Source organism: Osmerus eperlanus, chromosome 13 (assembly GCF_963692335.1).
Source record: "Osmerus eperlanus chromosome 13, fOsmEpe2.1, whole genome shotgun sequence".
Classification (NCBI taxonomy): domain Eukaryota; kingdom Metazoa; phylum Chordata; class Actinopteri; order Osmeriformes; family Osmeridae; genus Osmerus; species Osmerus eperlanus.
In genome coordinates, this window is record NC_085030.1 from 4227503 (window position 1) to 4252251 (window position 24749).

The window sequence follows — 24749 nt, forward strand, 5'->3', positions numbered from 1 at the left end:
GAGCTGTCACCATCAGTGAAGCAAGCCATCGTTAGGCTGAAAAATCAAAACAAACCTATCAGAGAGATAGCAAAAACATTAGGTGTGGCTCAATCAACTGTTTGGTACATTCTTAAAAAGAAAGAACGCACTGGTGAGCTCAGCAACACCAAAAGACCCGGAAGACCACGGAAAACAACTGTGGTGGATGACAGAAGATTTCTTTCCCTGGTGAAGAAAAACCCCTTCACAACAGTTGGCCAGATCAAGAACACTCTCCAGGAGGTAGGCGTATCTGTGTCAAAGTCAAAAATTAAGAGAAGACTTCACCAGAGTAAATACAGAGGGTTCACCACAAGATGTAAACCATTGGTGAGTCTCAAAAACAGGAAGACCAGATTAGAGTTTGCCAAAAAACATCTAAAAGACCCTGTACAGTTCTGGAACAACTTCCTATGGACAGATGAGACCAAGATCAACTTGTACCTGAATGATGGGAAGAGAAGAGTATGGAGAAGGGAAGGAACTGCTCATGATCCAAAGCATACCACCTCATCAGTGAAGCATGGTGGAGGTAGTGTTATGGCGTGGGCATGTATGGCTGCCAATGGAACTGGTTCCCTTGTATTTATCGATGATGTGACTGCTGACAAAAGCAGTAGGATGAATTCTGAAGTGTTTCTGGCAATATTATTTGCTCAGATTCAGCCAAATGCTTCAGAACTCATAGGACGGCGCTTCACAGTGCAGATGGACAATGACCCGAAGCATACTGCGAAAGCAACCAAAGATTTTTTTAAGGCAAAGAAGTGGAATGTTCTGCAATGGCCAAGTCAATCACCTGACCTAAATCCAATTGAGCATGCATTTCACTTGCTAAAGACAAAACTGAAGGGAAAATGCCCCAAGAACAAGCAGGAACTGAAGACAGTTGCAGTAGAGGCCTGGCAGAGCATCACCAGGGACGAAACCCAGCGTCTGGTGATGTCTATGGGTTCCAGACTTCAGGCTGTCATTGACTGCAAAGGATTTGCAACCAAGTATTAAAAGTGACAATTAGATTTATGATTATGTTAGTTTGTCCAATTATTTTTGGTCCCTTAAAAAGGGGGGGGCCACATATAAAATGTGTTGTAATTCCTACACCGTTCACCTGATTTGGATGTAAATACCCTGAAATTAAAGCTGAAAGTCTGCACTTAAAGCACATCTTGATTGTTTCATTTCAAATCCATTGTGGTGGTATACAGAGCCAAAATGATGAAAATTGTGTCAATGTCCAAATATTTATGGACCTAACTGTATGTATAACTCATTGTGTGTTCTATAGTTTTGTTTCCCAGTGTGAATATGTGCCTCTTTTTTTGTATGACCATGATTTTAGTCTTTTTTGTATTGACTTCCATGGCCCAATTTTGGCAGTATTCTTCCAGTAAGACCAGTTGCTGTTGTAGCCCTTCTTTTGTGGGTGACATCAGAACCAGATCATCTGCGTAAAACAGGAATTTGATTTCTGTGTCATGGAGAGGGAAGCCGGGTGCAGTTGATTGTTCAAGGGTCTCTGCTAGTTGATTGATAAAGATATTAAATAGAGTGGGGCTTAGGTTACAACCCTGGCGGACACCCCTCTTTTGAGAGAAAGAATTTGTGTGTTGGTCTCCAATTTTAATACTGCATTTGTTGCCTGAGTACATAGATTTGATTATGTCAAATGTCTTCCCTCCAATGCCACATTGGAGGAGTCTGTAGTAGAGTCCCTCATGCCAGATGGAATCAAAGGCTTTTCTAAAGTCCACAAAACAGGTAAATATTTTGCTATTTTTCGTTTGGTGTACATTTTTTTCAATTAGTGTATGTAGGGTGTAAATGTGGTCTGTGGTGCGATATTTTGGAAGGAACTCAATTTGATTTTTGTTGAGTGTACTGTGTTCGTTAAGGAAGTTTAGAATTATGTTGTTTAAGATACTACAGAATAGCTTCCCCAGGTTACTGCTCACACAGATACCTCTGTAGTTGTTGGGGTCACATTTGTCTCCACTCTTATAAATAGGTGTTATAATGCCTTGATTCCAGATGCTAGGAAAGTGTCCAGACTTGGGTATTATATTGAATAACTTGAGTACTCCTGTCTGCATTTCTAGAGAGCTACTTTTAAGCATTTCATTTCTAATGCGGTCGGGACCACAGGCCTTTTTGGCTTTCAGGGACTGGATCTTTGTTACCAATTCTTCCTTTGTAATCAGGAAATCAAGTGGGTTTTGGTTGTTCTTAATGGTTGCTTCTAGTTTTCTTAGTTGTTTGATTGTTAGGTTTTGGTTCATACTTGCTAGTGGGATTTCTTCGTATAGGCTTTCAAAGTGTTTTTTTCCAGATTTCCCCATTTTGGATAGGTGGTACCACTGCTCTTGAGGTGTTCATGTTATTCCACCTTTCCCAGAATTGGTTTTGGTCAATTGACTGTTTTATATCAGTAAGGGTTTTATACATATAATTGAGCTTTTTCTTTTTAATAGTTTGTTTATATTGTTTGAGGATTTCGCAGTACCTCAGGCGTAGGACATGGTCCTCTGGCTGGAGGTGTTTCAAGTTTGAGTATTTTCTGAGTTCCTTTCTCTTTTTTTGCACTCATAATCAAACCATTTCTCTTTTTTAATTTTGTTAGGTTTAATATTTACTTTCTGCAGGCCAGCTTCTTTTGCAGCATTGTGAAAGATATAGTTTATTTCGCTCACGGCCATCTCAACACCCTCTTGATCAGTATCATATTGATTTTGATCACAAAAGCATTACATTTTGTTGGTAATTTTTGTTGAATTTAAGGCTAATGTGAATTTGTTGGCACTGTCTGTGTCCCATCTGTAGGGCTGGTTAAGTTTGTACAGTTTAGAGGGATCAGTCATTGTGCCATTATTGCAATTTGGCTTTTTCAGGAACACATTGATTTGATTGTGGTCTGAGAGTGGGCTTTGCTGTCTTACAGTGAATGCATTGAAGGAGGAGGGGTCCATGTCTGTGACTGCATAGTCTACTACGCTGCTTGCTAGTGTTGAGGAGTATGTGTACCTCCCTAAGGAGTCCCCTCTGATTCTGCCATTTAGGAAGAACAGGCTTGAGGTGCGACAAATATGTATTAATTCCCTCCCACTATTTATTTACTACCCCATCTAGACTATTCCTTTGAGTTATGCTTGGTGTCATGTAAAGAGGACTTAGGCCAAACACATGGTTGTTGCCCTGCGGGTCTATATGGTCAGGTTCAGTTCCTGTCCTTGCGTTCAGGTCTCCGCACAGCAGCACATTTCCTTGTGACTGGAAATGGCTAATTTCTGTGAGGAGGAGGTTAAAGATATCCTCATTGTAGTAGGGGGATTCTGCAGGGGGGATATAAATTGCACAAAGGTATATATCTTTTTCTATGCTGCTAAGTTTTTGTAGTTTTAACCAAACGTGTGACTTCCCTTGTTTGACTACAGCAATGTGGTTGGCCAGGTTTCCTTTGTACCATACCAAAATTCCACCAGAGTTTCTACCCTGGTGGACAGTGCTCAGTTTTAATGAGGGTACTGAGACTTCATAATATCCAGATGGACAGTAGGTTTCTATGTCTGCATTGCACCAGGTTTCTGTTAGGATAAGGATGTCAACATTTTCAATAGATTTTAGGAATTCAGCATCTGTACTCTTCACACCTAAGGCTGAAGAATAGAGGCCCTGAATGTTCCAACAGCTTATGTGAAATGAACTCATTAAATTAGCAAAAATAACCTTTTTTCGTGAGACAGGATATAAATGTAGCTCTGTAAATGGATAGATTAAATATAAATAAATACATGTAAATAATAAAATAATAATTTAAAAATAATACAAAATAAGAATAAAAATTAAAATTTGAAAATAAATTAATAAGTAAAATAATGAAATAAAGAGGTTAAAACAAATTATATAATTTGTTTTAACCTCTTTATTTCATTATTATTATTTTTTATATATTTATATTATTATTATTTATATATATATATTATTATTATTATTTACAAAAGGAAATCCTTAACCTCCTTACTTTCTCTCAAAATGTAAATGTGGCTGCTCTCAGTTTGTTGCCAGTCTGCTACATAAGTAGTGGAGCATGTTTTTGATCTCTCCCAGTTCTGATGAGCCCGTGGGTGCAGGTTGGGCGAGGGCAGCAGAGTAGCTCCGCTGGCTCAGCCGTTGGGGGGTTTTTGTAGTGGGAGGTGCTCTCTGGCTGGTCCTTATGGCAGCTGGATGCAGGTTTGAGCAGAAGGTCTGGCTGGTCCTTATGGCAGCTGGGTGCAGGTTTGAGGAGGAGGTGGTGGGGCGTGGGTCAGTAGGTGCCCCTCTGCTGTTGCGTGCTCCCCGAGGCTGGGGGATGTATCTGTGGTGTTGGGGAGGGGGCGGTCCATAGTGGCCTCCTCTTCTAGGGTCGAGGGGGGGGGGGGTTCCTAGACTGCGACCCAAGGCAACGTCTTTTAGGGTCTTTGCGAATAACTTTACTCCCTCCCCGTGGAGATGCAGTCCATCGTAGAGGTCCCAGGTACCGATGGTCTGGTGGTGGGCGAGGTAGATGTTTGGAAGGGCTGCACATCCTCTGCTGATCTCTGTGTTGATGTAGTGGATTACGTGTGGGGGGGTGTCAGTGCGGGGTAGCAGTGTTGATATGACAATTCGTGAGTCAGGAAATTCTCTGCAGGCCTTTTCGGCTACTTTCCTTATTGCTGTAGCCGTGCCGTGGCGAAGGGAGTTGAGGTCATTTGTACCAGTATGGATCAGGATGAGTTGTGGGTTCCCAAGGATATGATGGTTAAGCAGCTGCAAGGCCTGACCTGTGTTTCTACATCGTTTGTATAGTACACTTTGTCCAGGAAAGAGTTTGTTTGTGTCAATGTATTTTCCGTTGGAGTCCATCAGGAGAACCACCTCTGGACCTTGCTCCTCTGGAGTGGGGGGGATAGGAGGGTTAAAGGTCTGTTGTGTGGCCTCTTGTGCATGGTTCTCGTCAGGTTTAGGGTCAGGGGACCGTTCAGAGATAACCTCATTGGGTCCTGTTTGTAGGCAGGAGGTAGGGTGAGGGGCAGCATGATGATGGCAGGCCGTGGTGTCTGAGATGGTGGTTTGGATCTGATGGAGTTGACCTTCAAGGGACTGCAGATGACTGATGGATGATTTTGACCTCTTTCTTCTCTGCATCTTCCTTTTGTTTTGACATCTGCCCACGGAGGACTCTGTTCTCTTCCTCCAGCTCTTTCAGTGTTCTTCTGAGGTCTGAGATTGTCGTCCGGCTCTCTGTCTTGATTTTCTGGATCTCTTCTTTGAGCTGCTGGATGGAGCTGCTTGATGGTTTAATGAGCCTGGCCTGGGTGAACTCTTTGAATTCAGCAAAGTTCATCTCAAGTAGGGCTAAGCTTTCCATCACTTGTTTGGTGTCACTGGGTGGAGCAGGGTCAGTCATGTTAGTAGTGATCTCTGTCACTGGGTCCCCGTCACTGTCAGAGATGAGAGTTTGTTGACTTTCTACCTCTGCCTTTAGAGAAGAAAAAACTGTTTCTAAATCATTCAGGTTGTCCTCGGTTCCCTGTAGGAGGACTGTACCCTTAGTGTAGTAAGTAATTTTCAGTACTGGGTTGTCATTGGCCAAGTTCTCATCTTCACATATTGTGAGTCTGCCACCTCTTCCAATGTCCTCTTTTAGTACATGTTGATAGTGTTTACATAAGATTATCTTCCAGGCTTTAAAACATCCAGTGTAGAATATAATATTGTTCTTGGTCCTTCTATTATTTTGCTGGACGTAGTCGGCAAAGAGAGTGTGGGGATGGTCATGTAAGGTCTTTTCTTTGTGCTTTTTCCTAGCATTTAGACTTGTACAGTTTGTAGGGTATTTTATCTCTAAGCTAGCTGCTGTGCTGTGCACTGCTACCTGCATTGTTGGTTGTCATGGTAATCAGGTATTGTTTATGGTTCTCTAGCTAGCCAACTGTCAAAGCTAGCAACAATGTTAACTTGTTTGTTTTGCTTGTTCAATTGCTTGTTATGTAGACCAAGAAAGACCTTTTAACTTTACCAGGTTTCTGTTTGTCTTCTTGACTTCTGTGATAGTATCTTTTGGGTTAGGTTTGCCTCTGTTTGTCCAGTAACTAGCTGGTGATGGGTTGGTTGTTGGTTGTTGGGTTGGTTGTTGACACTTGAATGTTGTTCACTGCTGGAGCTAGTTTCTCTTCTCTTCTTATTCTTATTTTGAGATGGGTATCTTTTTATACCAGTACTATATAGGAGAAGGTTATGCCCTTTCTATTATTTATATTCTTAGAGTTATTTACGCTCTCTGTCTCACTTTTTGGTCCATTTTTAAAAGATTTTTAGGAGCTCATTTTTGTTGTGGCTGCTTCTCTTGAATGGATCTCTCTCTCTCTCTCTCTCTGAGTAGAGAGCCGAGAGAGGGAGGGAGGGGGGGGAGTACTTAGAGTCTGAACTAGTGGTGGGCATAGATAAATTTTTTACATCTACATTAATCTCACTGTAGTCTTGGAATTAATCTAGATTAAAATGGCTCATTTGAATTCCTCCGAAGGCATTCAGAATGTGTGCTACCCAAATAATGACTAAAAGTAAGTCTTTGAGAATGGGTTTCTCGCATTAGACCAGGGGCTCATCTCCTGTTTCCAAAATGCATCACAAACTGCTTGAGAAAGCTGTTCTACTATGATAATTGGTGATGAAAATAAATTATGTTCAATAAGATGTACTTGAGATTAGTTACCTTGGCTGATAGAGCTGTGCTGACGGGCTTGCCTTGGTTGCAATCAAACATAGTAGTTTGACGACGACTCTTCCCCTGCGCTACATCAGTGCTTGGCCCGGCATCTTCCGCATTAGCTAAGGGATGCTTTGCGTTTAGGTGGTATTTGAGACTGGAAGAACTCCTACAGTAAACAGCAAATGTTTACTCCTCAACAGGTCTGCAAACGCCTTTGTAAACCGAGATTTGTTAAAATGTTTGTTAACCGAGACCGTAGGTCGAGGAGTTACCGGGAGGGAGTGAAGAAACGGAATGGATGACTGGACCTGGAATAAACAGACGGAACAGACTAAAACCCGGTCTGGCCTAGGCCGGAGACATGACAGCATCCCCCCCTCTACGGGCGCCTCCAGGCGACCGACCGGGAGAAGCCGGGTGGGCCCGATGGAAGGCTCGAACCATCCGCAGGTCCAGAATGCGAGAGCGTGGGACCCATGAGCGCTCCTCAGGACCGTAGCCCTCCCAGTCCACGAGATATTGAAAGCCGCGACCCCGCCGCCGGACCGTATACGAGGGATGGCCATTGATCATGCGAGGAGGAGGCAGGGCTGGAGCCTGTGGGTACAAGGGACTAGAGGACACAGGCTTGACCTGGGAGGTATGGAACACCGGGTGCACCCGGAGGTAGGCGGGAAGTCGGAGACGAACAGCACAGGGATTGACTAGCCTCTCCACCACAAAAGGTCCCACAAAGCGCGGTGCCAGCTTCCTAGAGTCCACCTTGAGGGGCAAGTCCTTCGCCCGAAGCCATACCTTCTGCCCCGGGGTATAGGTAGGAGCAGGGGTGCGATGCCGATCAGCCTGCTTCTTGGACCAAGCCGCCGTATGGAGCACGGCGGAGCGGGTGCGCTCCCAAACTCGTCGGCAGTGGCTGATATGTGCTTGGACAGAGGGAACTGCCACTTCCTCCTCCTGGGCAGAGAACAGTGGAAGGGGGAGAGGCCAGAGGAGGCATTGAGCAAGGTGTTGTGGGCGTATTCCACCCAGGCGAGATGCGAGCTCCAGGAAGAAGGGTTAGCAGTTGTGACGCAGCGTAGAGCTGCCTCCACCTCCTGGTTCACCCTCTCCGACTGGCCATTGGTTTGGGGGTGGTACACAGAGGACAGGCTGACCGTGGCTCCAATGGCTGTGCAGAAGGCCTTCCAGACCCGGGAGGTGAACTGGGGACCCCGGTCAGACACAATGTCTACCGGGAGTCCACGGAGGCGGAACACGTGGGTAACCAGAAGGTTGGCAGTCTCCTTGGATGACGGAAGCTTGGGTAGGGCAACCAGGTGAACTGCCTTGGAGAAGCGGTCTACCACCGTGAGGATGGTGGTTCTTCCGTCAGAGAGTGGAAGGCCGGTGACGAAGTCCAAGGCGATGTGGGACCAGGGTCAGCCGGGAACTGGTAGAAGGCGTAGGAGACCCGCTGGAGGATGGGTAGATGTCTTGCTCCGTGCGCAGGTGGCGCAGGCTGACACAAAGGAGCGTGTGTCCGCTGTCATGGTGGGCCACCAGAATCGTTGACATGCGAAAGCCAAGGTACGGGACATGCCTGGGTGGCAGGTAAGGTGAGTAGAGTGCGCCCATTGCAGGACCGGGGTCCGGACTGCATCGGGAACAAAAAGGCGGTTGGGTGGACCTGTGCCAGGGTCGGGTTGATGCACTTGAGCGACTGCCGACTCGATGTCCCACGTAACCCTCGCTACAAGACAGGAGGGAGGCAGAATATGTCCCGTAGTAGCCTCTCCTTCATGGGGGCCATGTAGGAGATAAGGCGAGATAAGGCATCTGGCTTGGTATTCCGGGAACTGCGACGGTAGGTTAGGTGGAAGTGGAACCTTCCAAAGAACAAGGCCCACCGGGCCTGGCGGGAGTTTAGGCACTTGGCCGTCTGGAGGTAGGCAAGGTTCTTGTGATCGATCCAGACGATGAATGGCTGGTCAGCCCCCTCCAGCCAGTGGCGCCACTCCTCTAACGCCAACTTCACGGCAAGCAGTTCCTTGTTGCCCACATCATAGTTCCTCTCGGGAGGTGTCATCCTTCGTGAGAAAAAGGCACAAGGATGTACCTTCTGGTCGGTCGGTAAACGCTGGGAGAGCACCGCTCCCACTCCCGTGTCAGAGGCGTCCACCTCCATGATGAATTGGAGAGCGGGGTCCGGCTGGGTTAGAATAGGAGCGGAGATGAACCGGGACTTCAGCTCCTGAAAGGCGGCCTCTGCCTCCGGGGTCCAGGTGAACGGAGCGGCCGTAGAGGTGAGGGAAGTGAGTGGTGCAGCTACTTGGCTGTAGTTCCGGATGAACCTCCTATAAAAGTTGGCGAATCCGAGAAAACGCTGAAGTTGCTTGCGATTGTTGGGGGCTGGACACTCGGCCACAGAAACCACCTTGGCGGGGTCCATCTCCATCCGCCCCTTGGCGACGATGTGGCCCAGGAAGGAGACAGAGGTGACGTGGAACTCGCATTTCTCAAGCTTGACGTAGAGCCGGTTCTTCAAGAGGCGTCGGAGAACCTGACGCACATGCTGGACGTGTTCGGTGAGGGTGCGTGAGAAGACCAGTATGTCGTCGAGGTAGACAAATACAAAACGGTTGAGCATGTCCCGGAGAACATCGTTGACTAGAGCTTGAAACACTGCTGGAGCGTTGGACAGTCCGAAGGGAACTACGAGGTACTCAAAGTGTGTAACATTCATTGGTTTAACCTCTCTTCAGTATAAATACCATACCCGCCCAAACTGTTAGGTGTTTGGTGGCCTAGCTTTTTAAAGTGGTGTTTATGAAAGATAATTATTACAGAATTATTGCAATTAAGGCCAGTGGACTTTAGTTCGAGCTCTGGAATGTGCAAGTGAGTCAGGAAGCGACCATGAGATGCGACCATTGTGTTTAAAACATAGTAGGCTACATGAAAAATCTTAGATTACAGGTGTAACTGGTTCTAAAAATGGCCTCACACGAGGAGCAAGCATGGAACTCATTCTGGTCATTCGGGCCTGCAGCACTGGAGTGAAAGACTACTAGCTCAGTCAGGCGACAAACCGTTGTTGCAAGGGGGGGGGGGGGTCTGGTCAGTCTGGAGTAGATCATTAGATGTTACCACTGCTGACCCTCACTGGGATGGCCTGACCCCTGACCCCCTTTAGTTGTTGGGCAGCTGAGGCTGTCTCAGCATGGGGGAGTGTGATTCCCTTGCATACTGAGAAGGGTCAAACAGACCATCATTTTGGTGGTCAGGAGATCAGAAACTGCTAGTTAGACAGGCCTGTCTGTGTCACTCCCCCCATCCCTCCTGGGGAGACCTGGGACACACACACCATTTGTTTCTAAACCTATTCATGTCCTTTCCGCCTGCCCCAACTGCCCGGGAAACGGGCGCGCCCGTCGGTAGAGAGGGGACTGCTGACGGGCCGAGCCGACACGTCCTCCTATAAAAGTTGGCGAATCCGAGAAAACGCTGAAGTTGCTTGCGATTGTTGGGGGCTGGACACTCGGCCACAGAAACCACCTTGGCGGGGTCCATCTCCATCCGCCCCTTGGCGACGATGTGGCCCAGGAAGGAGACAGAGGTGACGTGGAACTCGCATTTCTCAAGCTTGACGTAGAGCCGGTTCTTCAAGAGGCATCGGAGAACCTGACGCACATGCTGGACGTGTTCGGTGAGGGTGCGTGAGAAGACCAGTATGTCGTCGAGGTAGACAAATACAAAACGGTTGAGCATGTCCCGGAGAACATCGTTGACTAGAGCTTGAAACACTGCTGGAGCGTTGGACAGTCCGAAGGGAACTACGAGGTACTCAAAGTGTGTAACATTCATTGGTTTAACCTCTCTTCAGTATAAATACCATACCCGCCCAAACTGTTAGGTGTTTGGTGGCCTAGCTTTTTAAAGTGGTGTTTATGAAAGATAATTATTACAGAATTATTGCAATTAAGGCCAGTGGACTTTAGTTCGAGCTCTGGAATGTGCAAGTGAGTCAGGAAGCGACCATGAGATGCGACCATTGTGTTTAAAACATAGTAGGCTACATGAAAAATCTTAGATTACAGGTGTAACTGGTTCTAAAAATGGCCTCACACGAGGAGCAAGCATGGAACTCATTCTGGTCATTCGGGCCTGCAGCACTGGAGTGAAAGACTACTAGCTCAGTCAGGCGACAAACCGTTGTTGCAAGGGGGGGGGGGGGGGGTCTGGTCAGTCTGGAGTAGATCATTAGATGTTACCACTGCTGACCCTCACTGGGATGGCCTGACCCCTGACCCCCTTTAGTTGTTGGGCAGCTGAGGCTGTCTCAGCATGGGGGAGTGTGATTCCCTTGCATACTGAGAAGGGTCAAACAGACCATCATTTTGGTGGTCAGGAGGTCAGAAACTGCTAGTTAGACAGGCCTGTCTGTGTCACTCCCCCCATCCCTCCTGGGGAGACCTGGGACACACACACCATTTGTTTCTAAACCTATTCATGTCCTTTCCGCCTGCCCCAACTGCCCGGGAAACGGGCGCGCCCGTCGGTAGAGAGGGGACTGCTGACGGGCCGAGCCGACACGTCCTCAGGATCTTGACCCCTGATCGATGCCACCCTCACATGGCGCACTTCCGTGTTACCCCTACAGGCCCTCATCGATTCGGGAGCGGAGGGTAACTTCATCGACCGGGAATTGGCCGGACAGCTGGGGGTGGACATGTGTCATCCCTCCAGTAGTCACCTGGAGCCAAGTGCACCGGCTGGGCGTATGCCTGGGTGTAACGCTACGTCCGACGTAGAACTGAAAGTTACGACTAACTTAAAGTTACGACTAGTGCACCAGTTAGACTTAAGCCCTTTATGTGCTGCACCTGGGTGTACATTTTACGCCTAGTGGGGAGCAGGCGTAAGTTGGAAAATCGGACTAATATCCATGGTAATTATAATGTACAACAGTTTGATCGCACATGCAGCGCGTCTTGTTTATAACAACATATGGAAAGGGCATTAAAGCGAGAAAAAGTTGTCCGTGATCGCACAAATCCACAGTTAATTTTATTGGTGATCGATTTCCAAGCTGATTGTTTCTGTTTGTTTGTGTTGATATTATTATTATTATATTATTATTATTATATCTTAAAACCAGGCGTAGCTACGGCCGTGGTCTGTCAAACTTGGTGCACTCGGTGTAAATTCAAATCACAACGTCGGACGTAGCTTAGACCGACGTAGGAGTTAAGACCAACTTTTTTACGCCCAGTTGGTGCACTCGGCACCAGGGGGCTGAGTGGTGGACGTATCGCAGTCATCGAGCGTCGGACCGCTCCGCCTCGGCTTCTCCTCTCTGGCAACCAGCACGAGTCCATCCAGTTGCTCATCATGGACTGCCCCCTGTCACCCCTAGTCTTAGGCCACCCGTGGTTGTGGCTCCACAATCCCCTCTTTGACTGGGTAGTGGGAGAGGTCACATCCTGGTGCACGCGCTGCTACCAGCAGTGCCTCGGATCCGCACGTCCTCCTGAGCCATTCAAGCCACCGCCAGTCGTTACCCCACCAGATCTGTCGGTTATACCCCTGGGGTACCATGGTCTGGCCCCGATCTTCTGCAAGCAAAGTGCTCTGTCCCTGCCCCCCCACCACCCTTATGACCTGACCATTGACCTTCTCCCTGGCGCACCACTCCCCAGTAGTCGACTATATAACATCTCCCGGGCTGAAATGGATGCAATGGAGACTTGCATACAGGATTCTCTGGCTGCAGGCATCATCCGTCCATCCTCGTCCCCGCTGGGAGCAGGTTTTTTCTTTGTGGGGAAGAAGGATGGAACACTGCGACCGTGTATTGACTACCGGGGGCTGAGCGCCGTTGTCTCCCGAAACCGGTACCCTCTGCCCCTTCTGAGTTCGGCATTCGTTCCCCTCTATGGAGCCACCATCTTCACGAAGCTGGAACTGAGGAAAGCTGAGCTAAAATAACATTTACCAAATTAACAAAATAACATTTCCTGAACTAGGGAAAGAGGGTAGACTGCCTCAATTCCCAGACTTAACCTTGGGGTGTATTCTGCCCCACTGTTGGAGGTTAGTCTCTAGATTACAGGTTCAATCTGTCAGGGGGTTGTCGTTCTCTTGTGGGGTAATGACGACGTACAAGTAAGTCTACAGTCCCACTGTCTCTGAGTTTGAGTGGTGATGGTGTATGCCCAGACTGGGGTGCATCAGTACCCTGAGTAGGCACACCCACTGTTTCAGGTGAGTGGGGAACACTTTCCATCTTTCTAGGTTGCTGTAGTGGGTGTTCAGATGATGGCTCAAACCCATGGAATGGCTCCAGTAGCTGTTCTGGGTTTGCCATTTGACCTGAGTCATCACTGAGGTTGGTTCCTGGCAACAGTTGATCCACGTGTCTCCTCCAGATGATGTTCTCTGGTGTTAGAACTGTGTAGGACACAGGGCCTGTTTGTGCGACAACTGTTGCTTGTATCCACTTTGGACCTTTACAGTAGTTCCGAGCAAGAACTCTCTCTCCAGCTCTGAAGCTTCTGTCTTTTGTTTTGCTCCGTCTCTCCACCTGTGCTCTTTGTTGCGTCTGTACGACCTGCTTAGTCTTCAGTGGTCTCAGAAGGTCGAGTCGTGTGCGCAGTTGCCTTTTCATCATGGCCAACGAAGGGGCCACTTTGGTTGTAGCACGGGGGGTGTTTCTGTAGGTCAACAGGAAGGTGCTCAGGCGCTTGTTGAGCGATCCGTTTCCTTGTGATGATTTTAGAGCTTGCTTCATTGTCTGCACAAATCTTTCCGCTAGGCCATTTGTGGCAGGATGATAGGGAGCTGCCTTGATGTGCTGGATTCCGTTTGCTTCCATGAATGACTGGAACTCTCCAGACACCAGTTGCGGGCCATTATCGCTAACAAGTTGCGTGGGCAATCCAAAGCGACTGAAGATGGACCTTAGCTCTTCGATGGTTCTCTCTGATGAAGTGCTCTTCATTATGGTGACCTCTGGCCATTTGCTGTGTGCGTCAACTACGACTAAGAACATACGATCCTCCAGTGGACCTGCAAAGTCTATGTGGACTCTCTGCCAAGGCTCCTCTGAGAAGTCCCATGGGTGTAGTGGCGCTAGCTGAGGCATGTTTCTCATCTTTTGACATGCAGAACATGACTTGGCCTTGTCTTCGATAGCTGCGTCTAAGCCTGGCAACCAAAAGTAGCTGCGCGCAATCTCCTTCATTCGCACCATGCCACAGTGCCCTGAATGGAGTTGCTCAAGCACCTGCCTTCTCAGTGGCGGCGGGATGATGACTCGAAAACCCCATAACAAGCATCCAGCCTGAACTGTGAGCTCGTTCCTCCTCACCAGGTAAGGCTTTAGGCTGTCTGACAGCTCTCCTTCTCTCCCATGAGTGACAATGTCCATGACCTCAGACATCAGTGGGTCAGTGTGGGTGAACTTCTTCACATGGGCTGAGGTAACTGGGGCGTTGCTCACTTCCTTGAAGTAGAAGATTTCAGCCTGGGAGTGCTTCGTGTGTGAGACAGGTAAGGGAAGCCTTGAGAGGCCGTCTGCATTACAGTGCTGCTCAGCTCTTCTGTACTTGATGTCATACTGGTGAGCAGACAACAGTAAGGCCCATCGCTGCATGCGGTTGGCTGCGAGCGATGGAATTCCAGTGTGGGGACCAAAGATGGAAGTGAGTGGTCTATGGTCTGTGAGCAGCGTGAATCGTTTTCCAAACAGAAACTGGTGGAATTTCTTTACTACGAATATTATAGAGAGTGCTTCACGCTCTATCTGTGCATAATTGCTCTCTGCTTTGCTTAAAGTCTGTGATGCGAAAGCAATTGCCCTTTCTTCCCCTGATGGCATTATGTGTGAGATCACAGCACCAACACCATAAGGCGATGCGTCACACGCTAACTGTAGTGGCAAGTCGGGGTTGAAGTGAGTGAGGGCTTCTGAATGGACTAAGGCTCTTTTAGCTTCCTTAAAAGCTTTCTCACATCTGTCTGACCACTTCCACCGGGGGTTGTTGTTCAAAAGTTCATGCAGTGGTTTTAGCATGTTTGCTAAAAACTTTGCGTAATACGTCAGTAGTCCCAAGAATGATCGCAGCTGACTCACATTTTGCGGGGATGGAGCTTCCTCGACAGCTTTTACCTAGATGGTGCCTTGTGCAGCCCAGCACTGTCGATAATGTGCCCCAGGAACTCAACTGAAGACTGGAAAAACTCACATTTGTCCATCCGGACCCGCAGTCCGTAGTCCTCCAGTCTCTGTAGAGCGGCGTCAAGGTTTCTTAGGTGCTCCTGTTCGTTTTTACCTGTGATGAGAAGGTCATCGAGGTAACACTGGACACCGGTGAGCCCACTCAGTATCTGGTCCATAGCTCTCTGGAACAAGGCCGGGGCTGAGGTGATCCCAAAGGGAAGCCTCCGGTACCTGAACAGTCCTTTGTGAGTCACTATGGTCAACAGTTCTTGTGACTCTTCGTCAACATGCATCTGAAGATAGGCCTGACATAAGTCTATCTTACTGAATTTCTGTCCTCCAGCTAAACCAGCAAACAGATCGTCAATGAGGGTTAATGGATATTGTTCAGCTGTCAAGACATTTTTCCATCTTTCTTCATGACTGGAACAACTGGTGTAGCCCATTCACTAACACTTACTGGGTCCAGTACTTCACTCTTGACTACTTTGTCTAGTTCAGCTTCAACTTTTGGCTTTATGGCGTATGGGACAGGCCTGGCTTTGAAGCATTTGGGCTTGCTGTTTGGTTTCACTGTCAATTTAACTGTTATGTCCTTAATACTTCCAAGTTCTCCCTTGAACACTTCAGCATGTTTTCTCAATATTCCTTGTAGGTTTATGTCCTCAACTTTTGCAACCATATGAATTTCCTGCCAGTTTAATTTGATCTTTTCCAGCCACGTGCGTCCTAGCAAAGCTGGCTGACTGCCCTTCACAATGTAGAGTGGTAGCTTTACCTTCTGTTTGTTGAGCTTCACTGTTACAGTCACGATTCCTCTCACTGGTACAGTCTCACCAGTGTACGTTTTCAGGGTGATCTTCGTTGGCTGTGGCGTGAGGTGATGTAGTTTCTCCTTGTATACAACCTCAGACACCAAGGATACAGCTGCTCCTGTGTCCACTTGCATCCGTACTGCCTTTCCGTCCAGTAGCGGTGTAACCCAGTATCCATGCCCATCATCTGAAAAAGACAAAACATGCAAAGACTCTTCCCCTTCAGATGGGGTGTCACTTTGGTCTTCCTCTGTGAGATCCAGTTTGTGCACTCTCTTTTTGTACTTCCTGAAATGACTTTTCCTTTGTTCAGTATTTCTGGTTGACTGTCCCTTTTTGTTTTTACATACACGCTCAATGTGACCCTTTTTGCCACAACTTCTGCAGTCTAAGACTTTGCACCAACACTCCTCTGCTTGGTGACCTGTTTTCCCACAGCGATAGCATGGCTTGCCACCTACAGTTTTGTGTCTGAAATCCGTAGACACCTTATGTACTTGGGTTGATGTACTTAGCTGCTGTGCATCTTTGTTTGCCATTTCCATTGAAGTACTCACTTCTATTGCTTTTTGCAAAGTTAAGTTACTCTCAGTCAAAAGGCGTTTCTGAATTGCCCCACTGCGCATGCCACACACTAACCTATCACGTATAGTGTCATTTAGAGAATGTCCAAATTCACAGTGTTCTGATAACTGTTTCAGTACAGCCACAAACTGTGCTATTGATTCCCCCTCCTCTTGATTTCTCTTGTGGAATCTGAATCTCTCAGCAATGATAAGTGGTTTGGGAGAATAATGTGCTTTTAAGATAGCCACTATCATAACCTCTGTCACCAGGCTTTTCAGGTGTTACTAGGCTGCGCAGTAGATTGAACGTTTTTTCTCCCATGACAGTCAAAAACGTTGGCACAAGCACATCTGCTGTGATTCCATTGGCTAACACAAAGTACTCAAAACGTTCTGTGTACGAACTCCATTGTTCCACAGATTCCTCAAATTGGTCCTATATTTCCAATCAGTGCAGTCATCGTCTCACTTTTACTCACTGCCCTCTTTCACTCTCACTGACGAGCCGTTGGAAGCTAGCTAGCTTCATTCATCACTAGCTAACTCCTCCTTTTCTTTGCGTCTTTTTACCGCGAAAATAAAACTTTTAAAACTCTGACTTTTACCGAAAATAATCAACACAAACGTGAGAACATCTCATCCTCATCGTCAATTTTGTTGTATAGCACACTCAATACTCAATACAACTAAATAATGATCGGACAGGAGACCGTGATGGAAATAACGTGTATTCTTTTACTATAAGTTTTCTAGGACAAAGATACCCAGCATTCAATGCGGGTTAACAGTGGGGCATTACGGATGCCCCGAGGGAACAAACTTAATTGAATATCGATACACAACAGTAATCTTGGCGTTAATCTAGATTTATCTAGATTAAAATGGCTCATTTGAATTATGCCGAAGGCATTCAGAATATGTGTGCTACCCAAATAATGACTAAAAGTAAGTCTTTGAGAAAGGGTTTCTCAAGCCAGGTGGCGCATTAGACCAGGAGCTAATCTCCTGTTTCCAAAATGCATCACAAACTGCTTGAGAAAGCTGTTCTACTATGATAATTGGTGATGAAAATAAATTATGTTCAATAAGATGTACTTGTGTTTATTAACTGTTTATTAGATTAGTTAGCTTGGCTGATAGAGCTGTGCTGACGGGCTTGCCTCGGTTGCACTCAAACATAGTTTGACGACGACTCTTCCCCTGCGCTACATCAGTGCTTGGCCCGGCATCTTCCGCATTAGCTAAGGGATGCTTTGCGTTTCGGTGGTATTTGAGACTGGAAGAACTCCTACAGTAAACTAATTCCGCATAGCACAAGGTGCAAACAACCTTAGTCTTGTCGAGGTTTCAATTGGGAAGCTTCTTAAAAATACATTTTCCCTGAAGCAAACCAGGCGGCTTCATAGCTGCATCCATGTTAGCACGTCACGTTTGATGTGATAATTTCTTACACAAGGCATACACACAGGTTCGAAGACTCGTTCTCGCCCCCTACAGTGCAATTAGGCTAGGTATACATCCGCGCTAAAATATCAAGGTGAAAGTCATCATAGCTTGCGTAGTAGCCTATATAGGCCGTAAGGTGAACCCTGTTATCGTTTCAACCCGCTCCACAGTCTGGCATCTACACAATCTTTAGCTCATAAAAAAGAACGAGTCCTGCTAAGCTACCAAAAAAAAGTTCGTCGCTGAAATTCCAGTCGATTGTCGATGCGTCTGTTTTATGCAGAACTAGTTTCTTCAGAGCGTAATAGGATTTTGGTGGCACGGTTCGACACGTGATCGTTCTACACCAATAAGGTAGCTGCTTTTTGTCAACATGGATGGATATGGTTGTCAAAGAGGATGGGACCTTGCAAGTTAGTGTTTCCTATGTTTATTTTGCCGCCATGGCAAAATTTCTAAATTTCAAAATCCTACATTTCTGCCGCCATGGTATCAGAAATAGGTCTGTACAAAATTTTAGGACGTCTATGTGATTGTTAGAGTGCATGTCGGAGAATATAGCATGGATACGCGCTTCACACCGCAGTTGAGATTGTGCGTCTTTGAGAAGTCGTATAGCTAACTTGTCAGTTAATTTAAGCCTGTTATTGTATTAGTCTATATTCTTGCTAATTTAAATTAAGTTAACTGGTGATCTGTATTTTTCCCCTGCTAGCTAAATTGCACATCTGTTGATTCGATAGCGATTGCTGCCTTTGCTTAGCCTACGTTTGTATTTTCGGTGCATTACTATGCAGAAGTAGTTTTAATTAATAAATAGTAGGTTTATTGTTATTATTTGCTACAGAAGCCTATCAAGCTCAAATGAAGCAGACAGTGTACATGCTTTCGAGTACCTTAATCGATAGGCTACTGACCAACGTCAATTATTAATACGTCAATTAATAATTGGCAGCATTTATGACATTTAGAACATACTTTATGAGTGGAAGGTCTCTAAGTAGCCTAACCTTATTGCTTTAGGGGAAATAGTACAAAAATATGTGCAATATTACATTAGTTATTAAACTAGGCTATTACATTAACCTGGGGGGGGGGGGGAGACAGACTTATGTGTTGTTGTAACATTCATTCTTCCACAAATGAAAACACTGATCAACCATAAAAACAATCGTAATGAAAAATATGAAATATGATATATAAAACTGTACAAAACAGAATAAGGAATAACAGATTAAGGACACTCAGTCCTCACTGTCAGTGTCAGGACAGTTATCTCCCAGTTCCTCAGTTTCTTTTGTGTTGGCACAATTACAACAACGACATAAGTCTGTGCAACACAGTCCTGCAGAAAAACATGAACATCTGCCTGTCTCACACGCACTTTTGCAGCCGCAGTGTATCACATGCAAAACACTGTCAGGGGCCGAATTTCTGTTACGTGCAAGGTCCCATCCACTATTTGCCAAACATATCCATCCATGTTGACAAAAAGCAGCTACCTTATTGGTGTAGAACAATCACGTGTCGAACTAGTTCTGCATAAAACATAGACGCAACGATAATCGACTGGAATTTCAGCGACAAACTTTTTTTTGGTAGCTTAGCACGAATCGTTTTTTTTTATGAGCTAAAGATTATGTAGATGCCAGACTGTGGAGCGGGAATCATTTTCTAAAAGACTTTTCGTGGTTCACCTTGCAGCCTAATAGACCCAGCTCCCAACCCAACTTTGAGAATAGATTAACGGCGATATTTTTTTATCGCCGATAAGAGTCGCAGCGCGTTAACGCGCGTTAACGCCGATAACGGCCCACCACTGATTATAAAACATAGGCTATACCCATGAAAGACTCACTTGAAATGACATTTGAACCCCAATCCCCCCCCCCCCAAAACACATTACAATAACGATGATATGTATAATGAATGATTTTCTCCCCCCAGGTGTGAGTCACTCTGAGCTGTGTGTTTGTGTTCTGGGCTCCCCCCTCCCCTACCTGTCTCTGCTGCTGGAGGCTGGACAAAGAAGTCCAGGTAACAAACCCCCACCAACTTTACATATGTGAAGGAGATCATTAGCTGTTAAAAACCACAACAGGTGCTCTTTAGTTGGGGAAAAAAATGAACATATAATACGCCACTGGTTGTTAATACTCGCAAAATACGGACACGGACAATATAATGCATACATGACACAAACAGGAAGTTCGTAAAGTTCTTTGGAAGTCCTTCTGGTTTTGTAATCCTGTCATTGCCTGATGCCTTCTACCTGTCAGTGAAACATATATTGTCACCTTCGAATCAAAACCCCAACCCAAATTAGGCTGTGTGAAGTCTGTAATCAATAGTCGATTTAGTAGATCTGTGCTATCACTAGTCTAAACACTGTGGAGGAAATTGGGATTTCCTGTGTACTTACATTATTCACTAATCAATAGGACTTTCAACAACACCATCATCGTACAGTAGAGAATTGTGTCTGTAGGCCTACCTAATCCTGACCTATAGACAAATCGTGTTTGATGGGAAGCTGATAGTCACTGAATGGTGACATTTAAATGAGAATGTCCCTGACTCTATTTATACATAAATATCTGCCCTTTCACCCTCTTGTGTTATGACCAATAACAGTTGAAATCTTTGGAGTTCAGTAGTAGGTAGAACTCCCTCGCAATTAATGTTTTCTCCTGAAATGTTTGTCTTCATATCTACTATATACATGTGTGTACATCACATCTAGTAAGAACAGTGTCGTTTTTTTTCCTTTCCTGCTAATTCAGTAAGTGGTGTTATTAAATGATTAGCTGGGGGGTAATACTATAGGATACCAGTGCTAGTTTTAGAAGGAAACATTTGCTAATCATTTGGAGGCTACAGGGTTTTATTGGGTTGCTGTTTGCACTGTTTGTGATTTCTGTCATGTCTTCTAACTTGGTAATGATGTTTGGGAGAGTCCTGATTTTAGCTAATAATTTTGTGTGTGGGGAGGTAATTTATTTCTGCAGGATATCAGAGTTGATTTATAGAAAAAAGATGGTATCGACAAAAGCCTACCTTATAGATTAAATGAATAAATAATGCAAATTAAAAACGTAAATTTATGTGATAAGTCAAGGTTTGTGAAAGTTTATTTCAGTTTTGAATGCCTTAACTGCTTCCAACCCCCACTCCCATTCTTTCAATATTATGATGAGTGACCTGAAGCCTATCCATGGACCCTCCCTCCCTCCCTCTCCCTATCTCTTTGCCCCTCCAGGAGACGCCCTGCTGTGTCTGTCTCCCTCCTGGCTCTCCCATGCATCCTCCTCCCTCCTGGTCCACAAGGCTGTCACCTTTGACCTCGGGGGACGCACCTTCCTCTCTACCTTCAACCCTCCGCGCAAGGTCACATACTTCCTGTCATGTGACCCGTGGGCGGAGGAGGATATGACCCGGGAGACGGACTGCCCGTCCGGAGGTTCAGGAACCCTGGGGAGGTGCTGGAGAGATGTCCTGGTTACCAGGGTTCTGCTGCAGAAGGCCAACATCATGTGCCCACCTACCCTGGCCCTCCTGATACCCCCTGGGCAGATGGGCATAGAGGAGGGCAGAACGGGGGGGGGGGGGGTGGAGGTGGTACACCTGAAAATGGGAGTGGAAGAGGTGAACTCTGTCAGGAACAAGGTGGAGTCCTTCCTGGAGTCTGACGGTTTGATGCAGTCAGACAGAGTACGTATTGTGTGTCCAGCCTGTTTGGGCTTCGGCTTAAGTGTTATCGACCCATAGAGGACTTGTGTGCCTATATTGCGACAAACAAAACGTATATGGGAAATGTTCCACCATTTTCTCAAACCCACAACATCACACACGACCGGGGGTACCTCAATCAGGCAGGCCAACATACAGTAGTAGGGAGTCAGATGGCTGAGCGGTTAGGGAGTCGGGCTATTAATCAGAAGGTTGTTGGTTCGATTCCCGGCCATGCAAAATGACGTGTGTCCTTGGGCAAGGCACTTCACCCTACTTGCCTCGGGGAGAATGTCCCTGTACTTACTGTAAGTCGCTCTGGATAAGAGCGTCTGCTAAATGACTAAATGTAAAATGTAAATGTAGTTGTTTTAGCGTGCTAACGGCTAACGCTTAACCATCTCATCCGACGTGATATTATCAAGGTGGTCCTTCGATGCAGCGGAGGCAGGTTTGCCTGTGATGCAGAAGGTTCGGCTGCACCCCCTGTCTTCCTGTCTAGGAGCTCCAGGGAGGAGGTGCTGGCCCGTGTTGGCCAGCTGCTGCCCCAGCTGCTCCCTGGAGAGGCTGTGCTGCTGGAGGCCTGCATCCCCCCTCTGAAGCCTGGGTTTCGAGTTGAGGGCCGGACCTGGGAGCAGTACACCGGTAAGGGCTTAGGAAGGACGGGGGATGCGGAGGTTGTGGGGGAGTTTGGGTGTCAAGCATGGACTTCACCAGACCCATGGACCACCCAACCTGGGGAGGCAGAGCCAGGACCTGGGGCGGTCAGGTTCCCCGCCGTGCTGAAGTTGGAGTACGGAGCCGGGGCGGTGGGCGTCAGGAAGGTAAACTCCCGGGCGGAGAGCCTGGCTCACTTTGAGCGCATCGCCGGGGACCTGCGGGAGGAGACGGACTATCCCGGCATCGGGCTGGGCTGGGGCAACGCCATGACCCTGATGGAGTACGTGGGAGGCACGGAGCACGACGTGGACGTGCTCCTGTTCGACGGCTGCCTGGAGGGGGCCTTCGTGTCCGACAACGGCCCCACCCGGGCGCCCCTCTTCACGGAAACGGCCGCCCAGATGCCCTCGGGCCTGGCCCCGGACAAGTGCGCGCAGCTGATCCGCGCTGCGCACCACGCCTGCCTGGGCTGCGGCCTGCGCGATGGGGTCTACAACGTGGAGCTGAAGATGACAGAGCGCGGCCCGCGCCTCATCGAGATCAACGCCTGCATGGCGGGCTACTACCTCCGCGAATGGATACGGCAGCTATACGCCGTTGACATCCTCCTCGCCTCCTTCATGGTGGCCTGCGGCCTGCGCCCCCGGCTGCCCTCGGCCACAGGGCTCCCGGCGCGGGGCCACTACGCTGGGGTGATGTGCGTTGTGTCCCCGCACCTCCAGGCGCTGCGAGGCACGGCCAGCCCCGAGCGCCTGCGCCGGCTCCACCAGGAGGGGGCGCTGTGCCTCAAAGAGCTTGCTACCGAGGACGAGCTCATCTCCGGAGAGTACAAGGATCCGTTCTGTAACGTCGGGGTGAGAGACGACCACAGCGCCGCCCACGCTCGCCAACGTCTGCTGGCCCTGTGCCAGGGACTGGGGCTCCACTGCCCCCCCCACTACGACCTGGCCTACTTCCTCTCCCAGTTCAACTAACGAGAGGGGGCGAACGGAGGTGGAAGCCGTGGTAGCGAAAGAAAGAATGTCACCTGCAAGAAGAGTGACGATAAAGCTTTTTCAACGTTGAATCTTTGAAATCAGGGAGATTTGTGTTGTGGTTTCGTAATGGGTACAGTCCATTTTTGTAGAGATTTGTCACGATTGTTTTATTTGATTAATGTAAATGGAATGTGAGGGCTATTTGATCGTGGCGTGGGCGTGGGGAAATTGGGGGCTAGGACTCTTGTGGCACCCAAGCAGATTAATATCTGGGCCCAGCAGAGATTTCTCACAGAAACTCAGGGACCATCACTGGAATGAAAACTGATTTGTTCTGCAACTTTTAAATGATCATCAGAGATAAATGAATGGGAAGTGGTTCTGTCAGGACGCTATTAAAAGTAGGTTGTTAAAAATTCTACGAGTGGTTAGGTGATTTATTGTGCTGAATATGTAGATCAGGTAGTGTAAAAGTATAAATCAAGCCGAAGAGTTTTTATTGTTACCATTAGCACATGGCACAGCACAGCTTGGCCGGGGTGGAGAGGTGCAGTGAGGAATTATCTTACACTTACAATATGTCAGAGGGCCATAAAAGTTACACTCTGGAAGAGAGGACCGAAGATGATTTCAGAGGGGTTAGGGGTAGAGGGTGGAACAGGTGGATAAGGCTGTCCAGAAACATTAATATCCTGCCATTTTGGTCCTGTCTGCCAGGCAGATAGCAATTACAGTGGAAAGTTCATGCCTGAGTTAACACCATTACAGCCCCCCAGCCCCAACCTCCAACTCCACCATTTGAAACAAAACAAAATGATTTCCCCATGTGAATGAACATGGTACTAGTGGTGCTTGTGTGTTTCTAGATGGAGAGGTACAGTGTAAGAGTGGACCTTATTCACATACCAGAGCCCAGTCTGACCCTGGAGTGAGATGTCATCTTGGGGCCAGCATCTGAGATCTGGCATTTGGGGTCCGGTGTCAGGGTGTGGGAGATGGAACTGGGTGAAACTGAGAGCCTGCTCCACATGGCTTTATCAACCCCGATGACCCTGAGTGTTGAGTAGGCAAAACCTGACAAGTTTATTTCATTTCATTGTTTCATTGTTTATTTGTGTATTTCAAAGTAACATTAGGATATGTGCACCCGGAGAGGAATGTGTCGTCGAACTGTTGTATCAGCTTTGTAATAATGTTGTCATGTTCTGATGTTTTGTGCATTTTGTCACTTGTTTTTTTCTTTAGTTAATCGCATTCTACCATTCACTGTGGGGTTTGTTGAATGTATATGTGACATCATAAAATAGGAATGTAATGTTTACATATACACACCATTCGTTGTTTTACAACCACATGCATTTTGGCAGACACAGCAAGCGATAGTAACAATTATGTCCATATACGTACACCACACAAAGGAAATGTTTGTGATATTCTTATTTCTTAAAACATATTACTTCACAATAAACAACTTATTGAAATGATCCACACTTTCAGTGCTACAATAAAGATTCAAGAGAAGCGATGTTTGAATCCTTTCTTGTCTGTTTTGTTGAGCTTGGGACATGTAGCTGACATGTATATATTCTACACAGAATAGAGAGA

General features: G+C 47.0%; 1 protein-coding gene across 1 annotated transcript; it reads left to right on the forward strand.

Moving 5' to 3' along the window:
* The first annotated feature begins 19689 nt into the window (after window positions 1-19689).
* LOC134032839 (uncharacterized) lies at window positions 19690-24221 on the forward strand. The gene is made up of 3 exons (XM_062476897.1): window positions 19690-19815; window positions 21038-21489; window positions 21933-24221. The coding sequence occupies exons 1-3, from the start codon at window positions 19692-19694 to the stop codon at window positions 23139-23141; spliced, it is 1785 nt and encodes a 594-aa protein (XP_062332881.1). The 5' UTR covers window positions 19690-19691; the 3' UTR covers window positions 23142-24221.
* Window positions 24222-24749: the final 528 nt, after the last annotated feature.